The sequence below is a fragment of the Drosophila navojoa genome, chromosome X (assembly GCF_054131105.1).
Source record: "Drosophila navojoa isolate 15081-1374.11 chromosome X, UAZ_NAV_1.0, whole genome shotgun sequence".
In the NCBI taxonomy this organism is placed as follows: Eukaryota; Metazoa; Arthropoda; class Insecta; order Diptera; family Drosophilidae; genus Drosophila; species Drosophila navojoa.
Window position 1 is genome coordinate 7,022,118 of NC_142895.1, and position 12,420 is coordinate 7,034,537.

Consider the following 12,420-nt stretch of genomic DNA (forward strand, 5'->3'; position numbering starts at 1 on the left):
GAGGCTGGCTTGGAATAGATATTGTCTTGCAGAAGCCAATCAATGCAGCTGCTCCCGATGTTTATATTGCCGTTAGCCGGATACTGCTTGCTCTTGGCCAGCCAGTTGACCCTGCCCAGACATGCGGCCAGGCAGCAGGACAAGTTTGCAGACATTTGGCAGCTATCATATTTGCCAATGTCTGCCTTCACTTGCCATCGGATATCTCGCCCAAAACTTGCATATAAACTGTGTCCGTGCTGAAAACTCTGATTGAGATGGCAAATCGCCAAGCTGTGCGTTTCCATGCCCCTCCACCTACCGCCCCTAGTATTTGTTAAGTTGTCACTTGCAGACGACAGCAGGCAAAGCCACCCACATCAGCTCGCATGCATGTAAGTGCATGCACGCATGCATGCGTGCCCCCCTCTTCCTCTCTCTCTCTCTCTCTACCCGCATGTGAATGACAAAACAATTGCGTGCGTCAACGCGAGCAAGTGCAGCCGCAGCTGCTGCAGCTGTGGCTGTTGTCTCTGAATCCGCGACCAGCTGTTAGCCAAATGGAGCATTTTATGGCCGACAACAGTTTTGGGTGGCTCCAACCGGCATTTGTTCAGCTCAACATGATTGTTGCAGCCATGGGCATATAGTTTCAGCACTTCTCTGCTCACCCATTGCAATGCACTTGGCAATTTACCCGATTCGATTTAGACAATAGTGGGATTCGATGGACTAATGTTTATGGTGCGGCCAACTGTGCTAAATAAACTTTCCTGAGAGCTTCCGTTGGGTGTGACTGACTAGAAAATACTGTGAAGCATTGAGCCTGCAGTCGACTCCCCCCTTCCACACTTGTGCCCATTGCTGCTGCAACAATTTCAGCATTGTGAAATCTTCGAATGAATATGCTCAACTATAAAATATTTTCACTGTTATCACGTTTCAACTGGAAGAAGTAAGAAAACTCTATTTACAACCAGGGCTGTTCTGAATATCGAATGATTCAAGCTTTAAAATACAATGTAGTCATTGAAGCAGAAATTTAAAAAAATAATTGCTTAGTTTATAGTTCATATTCTCATGTCTCAAGTACGGGTTTTTCATCTAGCTCACAAGATTCTCAATAACTTCTGAATTAGTAAGGCGATTATAATGCAATTGTGCGCATATAGTCTTTACATACTCATGATTATATGGCCATTTATAAAGTATGCAAATGGTATTTCATATCGGCAATTTTTAAAGCTGACTTTCCATTTGAAGAATGTTCACAAAGTATAATAACAATAAATATTTAAAAAATACATAGTTTTATAAAGAATAAAACTTGGATTCTTGCTTTAAAGATGTACGAAATATAATTTTATAGATAATCTTAAACTAGCTTTTTAATCGATAGTACTACAACGGGAATATTTATCGGCTTTAAATAGGGTTGCTCTTTCAATATTAAATCTGTAGCTCAAACAGAGACAGAGATCGACAAGTTTATACATAAGAACAGAGGAACTGAAAGGCAAACGAACAGGACTAGATTGATACCAGAATTAAAGGGATATATGTATATATAACCATACCCATAATGCCCATTTTCAATGTGGACCCCGGCTTCTCAAGCACTCAGGTGTTATGCCTATCATATCCAACTAGTAAGTACAGGGTATACAGTATTATTAGTCAGCACTTCCCTGGAAACTGTTATCTAAACAAAGTCGTGTCTGTTTATGCTGCCAGCCTTAAGCCACATTTGTAACTGAAATTCGTAGACAGCTTTGCTCACGCAGTAGGCTTCTCGAATGGCACACAGCTGGCGCTGACTGGACTGCCGTCACTGTCATTCCCGGTGGAAGTGGAATCGAAGCTAGTCGTCTAAATTTCATGGAATATTAAGCAAGCAAACAAATTCAAGCAAAGCAATACATATTTTTTCAGTACATTCGAAACGGGTGAGTAGAGCGCAGCGTTTCGCAAGCGAACTTGGCTATATTATTGAAGCGGTCGCAGTACTCCGTGCAGCGATTGAGGGCATCAGCATGGCATCGGGCATCGAGGTTTCCACGGAGTGCAAGGGCATTTTCGAAGAGATACGCAAGCTGAAGCAGCATCGCTATGTGATCTATGCCATCAAGCAGGAGCGCGAGATCATCGTGGATGTGGTTGGGCGTCGCACTGCCAGCTACGATGATTTCCTCAACGATTTGCGCCGGGGCGGACCGGATGAGTGCCGTTATGCGGTCTACGATTATGCCTATCATCATCAGTGCCAGGGCGCGTCGTCGACCTGCCTGAAGGAGAAGCTCTTCCTGATGCTCTGGTGTCCCATGCAGGCCAAGATCAAGGACAAGATGCTCTACTCCAGCTCGTTTGCTGCACTCAAGAAGGAGTTCAACGGTGTACAGAAGTATATTCAGGCCACCGAATTGGATGAGGCCTGTCGCGAGTGTGTTGAGGAGCAGCTTCGCCTGCTGGACCGCAACTAATTTAAGTAACATATACAACAACAGCAACAACAACAACAACAACACTATCACTACTATTACTTAAACTAATACCAACACGAATGCCAACACATTAATAATCGCAAGCACTAGCAAAAAAACGAAAAAAAAAGAAGAAACGGAAGCAAGAACCAAAAACAAAAACACATCGTAAACCCCATTAACTGGCAGCCAAATTGGCTATCAAACTGTTGAGTTGCTTAATTAACTTTAATCTTCTCGCTTATTAAAGCATTATTCCCGTTATACATACACACACAGAGAGACAGAGAGAGAGGAAGAGAGGGAGAGAGAGGAAGAGAGAGACAAAGACAGTTCAAGCAAGACAACGCCATCTTTAGCATCTGGATATCGAAATCTGTTGAGCTACATAGGCTCCACATGGCGCCACATTTGCAACTGGCTCCGCTTGGTGGCAATTTGATTTGATTTTGCCGCTTCTAATGAGCCCATTTAACATTTGGCTGGGCGCGGCCACGCCACGCGGCATCATTTTGCAGCGTCAACTGTAATTTATGGCGGCCCCACCCTCAACTGATGGCACTCCGCCCCCCACTCACTCGATGCGACGCCTCCCCCCGTCGGTCTGGGCTAAAAATAATACGAAGACGACAAAACTTTTGCCATTGAGACTTTTTATCTCATTCATAAATCATGACCGAGTTGAGATTCGCAACCAGCCGCCTTCAGCCATCGGCCTCTATCCAGCCTCCAGTCTTCAATCAGCAGCCTTTCCATTTCATTTGGCAGCGCATTTGGAATTAATCAAGCCGAGAATGAGCACGTCGCCTGCTTAAATTAAGACTCCAGCGAGATACAAGAGAATTTCTTACATTCTGAGTGCAATAAGCCCAATAGTTCGAGGCTCGGCGACCGGCTAATGGCGAGGCAAGCCAGCGTCAAATGCAAATAAACACAGACGATATATATATATATAATGGCATTTGGTTTCGATCGACTTGCGGTGTACTCGAACAATGGCAGCTCGTTTGGCCGGCGATGCCCCAGAAGGGAATTGGAATTGGAGCTCATGAATATTCATCATACGCCCCGTTGCGGCGGCTGTCGCCCAGCAAAGCTACTTGGAGCCACAAGAAGGAAGTTGATAACAAAGCAGATTCAAGTGGAGCTTGCAGCATAATGCATAAGGAAACAATAACAAGAGACACCACCACAACACAAAGAGAGAGAGAGAGACAGTGAGAGAGGGAGAAAGGAGGGCGAGGGAGAGAGGAAGAGACACAGAGCGAAAGTGAACAACACAGAGACAGAGGGAAAGAGAGAGAGAGACAACGAGCACTACACCACCTACACACACACCACCCACACCACCCACACCACCCACCCCACCCACACACGCACACAAAATCAAAGCAAAACTGAAAAGGGCACAGAGCAAACAAAACACGAGCCAAAAATCCACGCAAATCTAGTGGAAAATTAAAATTTTGCCAATTTATGCGTGCAACAAGGACAGCAAATGCCAGCCAGCGCCAGAGCGTAACGCCAGGATATTGGAGCAAAGGTAGCGCCAGCGAGAGGGTGGAGAGCAATCCAAAATTCGTTTGTATAGCAAAACACATCCAACACCAACAAGAAGAAGACCAAAACAACAGCGAAATAGAGGAAAAGAAGTGCGGCCGCCCACATTCTGGCGTCCGTTTGAACAGAGAGCACATTCCGGCCAATGGCCTCCAATTTGATTGGAGATGCCGTGACATTGACTGCTCAATCGGTTCGCACCTTGCCAGTTAATCAAGGTTCAACTATCAAGCAATTTATTAAAATTAAATGCTATTCGAAACACAAATTATATGTATTGACTATTGAAATACCCTGTGCTTTATTGGTTTTGAGGGAATCAATGGGAGTCCGAATCGTATGCGGCGGGATCGTCAGCTCAGCGATTGGCAATGTCTAGAAAATAGAGATGAAGGAACATATTGGTTTCGGTCTGCCTGTCTAACCTTCCGTCTCTTTGCAGTTCATCCGTCCGTATGTCTTGCCGTACGTTCGTCTATCTGAACTACTGTCGGTCAATACGTCCGTATATCTGCTTGGTCGTGTTTAGATCCGTCTGGCTTGCAGTCCATCCATCTGTATAGCTTGCAGTCAGTCCGTGTCCGTTCGTCCGTCTTGTATGTCCGACCGTATATCAGGCTGTCTGTCCATCATACTGCCCACTGGTTCGTCCGTCTTCCCATCAGTCCGTCCGTACATCTTGATGTCTGTTTTGCTGTTTATCCTTGCATCCGTCAAGCTGTCCGCTTGATTGTCCCACTTTCCGTCCGCTCGTCTAGCTATAAAAAGCCATTGAAACTAGAGACTTTCCCAAATATTATATTTATTATTTTGGGAGGGCATGAGAAATTGGTTAAAGCCATATCCTCCAAAGTTTTCAAAATTTGTTATTTTAATTACTGGAAAGCTTTTACTGACGTCTTCATAAACTCTCTTCAGTTTGATAAATCATGGCTGGAACAGCGATTCGTAGCACAGAAAACAGAAAGTTTGCCCAATCTCTAAACAGACCGTGCTCAGAGCGCCCTTGATCTGCGTGACAAACAAGTCTCCCCCCGGAGATTTGAGTCGACCTATATATAGGTGAAACAAAAACAGATGACCAGGTCCTTTGACTCCTTTGTTTATTTATAGTGAATTTCTCATCGAAAGTTAATTTAATTTGATCCAGGTTTTTTGCATTCAACCTCTATGTAAACATGTATACGAAAATTGGTCCGCGCTTAGAGATTCCTATGTATTCAGTTGAGTTGCTTCGCCGAACGGATATGTTGTGGTGTTAAAATCGAACTGTTGTATGTGGGAACGTGTTGGGAATATCAGCTAATGTTACTGGAACGATTGGTACTGGTAATCATAGTTACAAAATTTAAAATCAATGGTGAGCATGGTGTGGCTGCAATGGACCACAGTGTGTCCCCATAGTGGGCAGCACTGATTGATTGCATGTCTATAGCAGGTGTTCGTGCACGCTCTCCATGTTGCTGCTGGAGGTGGTGCAGCTGCCGAGCAGTAGGGGCGGCACCGGCTGCGGCAGTTGGTCGCGATTGAGTGATGATTTGCCGCCGGAGCGACGGGAGCGCTGCTGCTGGCGCAGCGACCAATGCAGCCGGTAGAAGTCCTCCTCGTCGGACAGCTGCTCGGCGGAGCTAGCCACTGGCCTCGGCGTGCGCTGGTGTTTGCTGACTTTGGTCTTCGACACCGAGTCGCCGGGCAGGGCGCGCAGGGGCACCGAGGTCTGGGGTAGGCTCATTTGGGAGTCCGGCTTATTGGTGTTGCTCCTGTCGTCGTCCCAGGCGCGCATCATGCCGATCTGGAGCTGTTGACGCATCCGCTTCTTCACCACGCTGGGTATATTGATCAGGGAGCTGCGATAGTCGGTGAAGCTGTCCAGGCTGTCCGCGGGCGACTCTTTGCCCATCTCGGCCATGCCCAAGCGATGCATACGCTTCTTGAGCATATTGTCAATGTCCGAATGTGGAGGTGGGCTCAATGCAGCCGGCTTGGCCGTCGCGCCGACCAGCTGATCGCCAACCACCTGCTTGCGCAGCTCACTCAAGCGTATGTCCTGGCTGACCCGTCTACGGTTCTTCGCGAGTAAGGACTGATGCGGCCCTGGGTGCCTCACAATACTGGCAATGCTGAAGTCCGAATAGTCGTCGAGGGTGCTCTCCGGCTGCTCCTTGACACCGCCACTGGATCGATCGCTCTGGCTGAGCCGCTGCAGCACGGTCGGCAGCTGCACCGGCTGCTCCTGCTCCTGCTGCATGCGCTGCTTGAATATGTTGGCAATGCTGGACTTTTGGCTCTTCAGCTTCTTCTTGTCCTGCCCCAGGTCGACCTCTGACTGCGCGTTCTCGTTCAGCGGCTGCGAGCCGCTCGGCTCGTCGAGGAAGGCAAATCTATCGATATAGTAGAGCTTCTCCGGCTTCTTGCCGCTGGCCGGACTCATCTTGTACTCGATCATCTGCAGCTTGTAGAGGTTCAGCCGATAGCGCATGCTGCTGATCCGGCTGCGCACGAGCGAGGGCGAGAGGTGGGCGCCCAGCTGGTTGCTGATTTCCTGCCAGGCCTGACGCTTCAGGGCCGCATTCTCGTAGTCACTGATCGTTGTTTTCCACAGGCACGGATACTTGCTGTATAGATCGATGAGCCGCAAGTGGAACTCCTCGTCCTGTGTCGACGGCAGCTTCTCGGCGGCGGTGCTCTTCGCCGAGTCCCGGCGCTGGCGCTCGAGGCGACGTGCTTCCATCGCTCAACCGATCCAAGTGCAAATCAGGAAGGAAAAAGAAAAAAAAAAAAAAAAAACACTTCTACAAAAATAAATATACACTGTACAACTATAACCACATGCCTGAAACACGGATAACTGAACTGTCAATAGGTTTTTGGGAGAGTTACGTTAGTCAATATAGTTCAACAGGAATCGAAACAAATGCTTCTAATCGCATGGAAATGTATTTTTTAGACGAAATTTATTTTTGTGTGTTTTTTTTTCGTGAGTCTTCTGTTCTGTCAACCAAACAAATTCTGTTCCATGTCAAAACGAGCGAAAAGTCATCGCAAAGGGCATTGCTATAAAGTAGCCCATGACTTGAACGTCACACTGAATGCTACCTAGTGAACGAGAATGTTTAATTCAATTCATTTTAGGTTGTTACTGACACGAGTCGGACGAATTTTACTTTTCCAAAATTTTTCGACCCAAAAAATAAAACTAAAACATCTAAGAAACTTTCCTTTCTCTACATCTTTCGGCTATAACCAAAAATACCTACAGCACTATCCTTTTTTTTTCTTCTTGAAAATGAATCCAGGAGATGAACGTGTTAAGCCATCAAAGGCGGATAGCCGACGAAAGACTCAAACTCAAATGAATGAACGAAAGGAAGTTGAGGAAATTTTGGGAATGATCTATAGCGAATCACCGGGGGCTGGATGTAGCGGTAACTTAATATCGTCTGAATCACGAATACTGGACCGGATTGAGACTGTTACCTTTCCCGGCCGTTATGTAACCAGAGTTCTCACTGTTCGTCCATTTGAAGTTACAAAACGTTTCGTACGTCCGCAAATAACATTTACTAAAGGGTCTGAGCCAAACGCCGATGGCGTTCTGAACAAACTGTTTGGCATTACGAATTTCGAAAACCTATTGCTTCTGATAACGCCAACAGAAGAACCATCCGAAAAGCACATCGTGCATGGCTATGCGATTGATGGAGAGCGCCATATAGGCGTCACGAGTCTGACCGGCGACGAAAAGGATCTACTTGTCTATACCCAGAGACCAGATAACTACACTATTGTCTTCTGCTCGAGCTACATTGCGCTGGCGGACGCCTTCAAAAAGACGGACATTAGGAATCGCATCTTTGAGGTAACCATAAGTCGGCCAACAAAGCCAATCATTGTGAACTATGACGGCGATGAGATGTCGCTTTCCTTACGGGTGTTTAAGCCCCGCAGGGAGCATCCACCAGTCCCCAAAAAGAGGAGGATCAACAAAGCAGCACAGCGTCCACCCCAGCCACCAGTTGATTTGACCTCAGCAAAGGAATTCCGGCAGAGACCGCGTTGCAGCTCAATGATGCACCATAATGTCACGGCCAAGAGTTTGGCAGCAAACCGCATGCCTCTGGTTGACACGCCGGACATTGGCCCTTTGGAGCAAACATGGCTGCCGAATGGCCATCGAAGATCGAACACGATCATAAAGGCCTATACCGAAATGCAGCTTGGGAAGGACCGTGCGCTGTCCCATTCAAGGACACATATTGAAATGAGCCCCCCACATATCAATCAAGCTGATAGGCCTCATACAATGCTGCAAAGGAGGGCACGTACTCAGCTCCAGATGTCCACCGAGAGCCGCAATGAGCCTCGCAATGCTCACTCGGAAACAAATGCCAGAACGGACTCTGGCAGGGGTCGTCCCAATGTCGGGTTCACCTCGGGAGCTAGCGTGGACAAATCGCCAGCCCGGAGCCGTGCATTTTCCCCGCATGTCGGCTACAATGCTGATGATCAACCATTGAATAATAAAAACTATTTGGCGATGAGAAATGATCGCGGCGATAGGCCGTCTGTGGAAAAGTGTAGCAGCTTGACCAGTGTCACCAACACTCGTACGGAGTCGGTCGAACGTAGTCAATCCAACTCGGCGATGACGCAACGAAACAGCGAAGAAATTGTCAACTCGAAAGGGAATGATTCCAGCGCAAACCGTTCCCAATCGCTGGGTCCCATCGGCGGCGGCGGCAACGGCAATCTTAAGAAGCTATTTAAAAACCGCACCTTTTCGGCTCTTGCATCGGCCCGTTCTGAAGATTCACCAGACAGCTTCAAGGATTTCGATGGAAAATATCGCGAATACGAGGATAAGAAACTAAGAGTTTTAATGGAACCTCGATCGAAGACGCCTCTATCCCAGAAGAGCAGCATTTCGTCATGTAAATGCCTTGAAAAGCATGAATCCGACATTGTATTGTCAGCGCCTCGCAGCTCGGTGATGCTAAGCGATAGTGCAAGCTCAATCAATAACGCTGCAGTACCGACCCAGGCGCACTCGCATAAGTCCATCAGCCGTAGCGATATAGAGGTTAATACTCCAACAGCACACTTATCGAAAGAGACTGTTCGCGAAAGCCATTATCCGTTGCCAACGGTGGACGCTCCATCTTCGAGACCGACTGGTGAACTCAATGACAAAGAACGCTCGAGCCACAGCTCGTCGCGCAAGTCGTCCAGTCGAATCGACAGGACCGACGTGCGAATCGAAGACGACTACGAGGATAGCCTGATGTCGCTGACGAACATGCAGAGGAACGAGGATAGACACGGCAATACATTCCATAGGGAGGAGCTGCGCAGCGTCGACGGTCTACCACCGCCAGGCCCGAGGAGAATGAACGACGACTACAATGACAATTTCCCTAGCGTAAGCGCACCCAGGCGCAGGGTATTTATGGCTGAGAACGACAAGGCGAAGTTGTTGCAGCGTGAGCGCCTATGGAACTGCGCTAAACCACAACGCCGAGTAGAGTTCACTATCGGGACCAAGCGGCCGAGAATCGCCCGGCATGTGTTGCAGAAGAAGCCAGAAGAACCTGTGAACGATAACATTAAGGTCCTGTGTAGTCCTCGTACACTGAAGGACTCCGATGGCGATATTTCTACTGGCAACGCATCTGTATCCACTCTGAACTTTGAAACATCCCAGTCAATCGTGACTGCCAAGTCGTCGGAATTCGAGCGGGTCCTGCAACCGGTAGAGGTACCGCAAAACTATTCACCACGCGCCCAAGAGCTCCTGAGGACCAAGCTGAAGCCCATGAGTGCCAAACAGGCGTTCGAGAATTTGGACAAGCTGGTGAACAAGATCAATTCCCGATCCATACCACAAAACCGACAGCTGTTGCGTTTCTTTCGCCTCGCCGCACTGCTGGATCTCAAGATGTTTGTCCGATTGGAGAGCTACTGGGGAATGCCGCCAACCCTCGAGCCGCGCTGTCGCCTCGAATGCTACATGTTCGACGATCGCAATGAGTTCGTTCTGTCGGTGGGACTGCTCTGCAAGCAGCTCAACATATTTTGCGAACTATTTCCGGCCGTCAAAAGAAACCTACGCTACGTCGATCATGCTCTGCAGCTGACCTCGGCGCCGAAGGGCTTAACCGAATTCTTTCAAGCACTAATGACCACATTGGGTGCCGAGAGGATCTTCAAGCTGGTGGCCGAGCTCATATACGCGTTTTTCCAGCCGCCGGCCGCGCTTCTCGCCTTGGCACATGAAAAGCAAAACAAAATTAAGGTATCTGGCCAAACCGATCAAGAACCACTAGAGCCCGAGCAGAACTCTCTATCGGAAATGAATGAAGCTCTGGAAATGCTAAACTACGAAATAGCCATAACCGATTTGGACTGACCCTCTTGCCAAATAACAGATCATTTACAAATTTAAATATCTTGGCCAAAATCTATCCAAATTACATCCAGTTTAGTTTCGGAATTTTTTCTCCAACCCTACATGCTTGGCGCGACCTAGTTAACATTTATTCCGGTATGTACTTTACAATATTTGAGCGCACAATCGATTTGAAAATTGAAAGTTACGCTACTTCAAATAGATGGGGAAGGGAGAAATGTGAAGTGGGCAGGGAGGGATGTAGCGGCTTAGACTTGTGACAATGCAATGCATCATCAGCAAGTTGAATGCCCCAGACTCAGTCTGAGTCTCAGTCTCAGTCCGTGTCTGTGCCCGTACCGGATCCGTGTTCGTGTCCGTGCCATCATTTACACGCTTCAGGGCACTCGCATTATTTGCACTGTCAGTAGACTAGGGAAGGGAGAAAAAAGTACGCAAGTCTCATAGTTTTCTCATTGTCTGCGCCAGCAAGAAAAAACAACAAAAAATAGAATAAAAGAAAGAGGACCTTAAATATTTACATAGCATCTACATGGCTGGAGTGTGGCAGCGCCGGAAGGAAAATCATTTCACTTAAACAAAAAGTAGTCCGAGCGACAAACTCTATAAAACTAGGTAGCTGCAAAGTAATATCACGCCAGACGGAAGAAAGAGAGAGGGATAGTGAGAGAGAGAGAGGGAGAAAGAGAGAGGCAGCCAAAGTCATAACCAGCTTTATGCGAAAGCAAATGCATGAGAAAAGGTGCAAAGAGCCGAGCCAAGTCGATTGAGTAGTTTTTGCTGTCCGTTTACCCTGGGCGGACTTAAATTGAAATTAGAGCATAGACGTGAGCAATCAGAGCCCCCAGCCACCCCCAGCCACCCCCTGCCAAGTTGCCTTGGGGCTCAATGAAGTGTATATTACATAGACCATTTAATCTCTCCGCCTCTTGCCTCCGCACACAACTTATGAAATCTGACTATTTTTTGCCATCAGAAACATTCTAACATAATTTCATATTTGATTTCTCCTCTCCTCCAGGCGGCAGCCCAATTGGCTGTCCCTTTAAAGTCGATACCATTCATGAGATGCACATAAGGAATGGATTACGTAATTACGTAAATAACTATGAAGGAACTGCAGGATATGCTACCTGTGAATTGGAATCACCGAATCGGTTCATATTCTCAATAACATATATACATCGTCTATATATGCCCATACTATGACCCTCAACTTCCCATTCATATACAAACGAGGCTGTCGCCGATACAAAGTGGATCAGCATCTATCTGTTTAGCAAATGCAAGAGAGATATGCCCCCATCAAGACCGCTTGAATCAAATGTTAAGCAGCTGGGATCACAACATTTAATTATTTTTTAACTTGTTATTTATAAATCATATTTTTATTAAAAAATTCGTACTTTGGGACAAACACCGGCATTTTTTTGTGTCAACTAAAAGCCATAAATGACTATCAAGAATCATATTAAGTCTTTAAGTAGTAATAAATCTACCTCAGTAATTCAATGAGCTTGGAGGGTACTGGAGAGTGTAGTAAAAGTAAATGTCGAGTCTCAGCAGTTTTTTGGGTAGTTCAAGTGCTCGCAAAAATGTGCCCAGTGGGCGGTAAATCTGACAAAGTATTTATATTGTGTATTAGGGTAACTAATCGAAGTGGCTAGCTGCCAATAATTTGCCAATCGATAGCCAATGCTGTTGACAGTTTGCGCATACGAAAGTAATTAATGTCTTTTATGGTTTTTGGACCCAAAGACCTGGCCAACCTAACTAGTTATAGCCCCCAATCAATGCGAAGTGAAATTGCTTTGGCAGCGATTGCGCTCAGTTTGCATTAGCGACAAATTATAGTTGTGGAAAATGCCATTTATGGCTCTTAGATTAAGTTAAACTCGACTAAACTAAAAGTAAAGTCAACGTTCTACGGTCTCGTTCACGAAAATGATGAGGGTATATTGGGTATAAGCCCTTCTGCTACTTAAACTAGAGACT

The 12,420-nt window shown here is 46.8% G+C and overlaps 3 protein-coding genes across 3 annotated transcripts; 2 read left to right on the top strand and 1 right to left on the bottom strand.

The window, feature by feature from the left end:
* The first annotated feature begins 1,781 nt into the window (after window positions 1-1,781).
* On the top strand, window positions 1,782-2,765 carry LOC115565171 (cofilin/actin-depolymerizing factor homolog). The gene is made up of 2 exons (XM_030390179.2): window positions 1,782-1,925; window positions 1,996-2,765. The coding sequence occupies exon 2, from the start codon at window positions 2,013-2,015 to the stop codon at window positions 2,457-2,459; it is 447 nt and encodes a 148-aa protein (XP_030246039.1). The 5' UTR covers window positions 1,782-1,925; window positions 1,996-2,012; the 3' UTR covers window positions 2,460-2,765.
* A 2,340-nt stretch (window positions 2,766-5,105) lies between these two features.
* Window positions 5,106-6,998, bottom strand: LOC115565172 (uncharacterized). Its single transcript, XM_030390180.2, has one exon. It carries the CDS (start codon window positions 6,748-6,750, stop codon window positions 5,449-5,451), a length of 1,302 nt encoding a protein of 433 aa, XP_030246040.1. The 5' UTR covers window positions 6,751-6,998; the 3' UTR covers window positions 5,106-5,448.
* Window positions 6,999-7,119: 121 nt separating this feature from the next.
* On the top strand, window positions 7,120-11,842 carry LOC149090566 (uncharacterized). Its single transcript, XM_089263733.1, has 2 exons — window positions 7,120-10,560; window positions 11,447-11,842. The coding sequence occupies exon 1, from the start codon at window positions 7,129-7,131 to the stop codon at window positions 10,423-10,425; it is 3,297 nt and encodes a 1,098-aa protein (XP_089119859.1). The 5' UTR covers window positions 7,120-7,128; the 3' UTR covers window positions 10,426-10,560; window positions 11,447-11,842.
* Window positions 11,843-12,420: the final 578 nt, after the last annotated feature.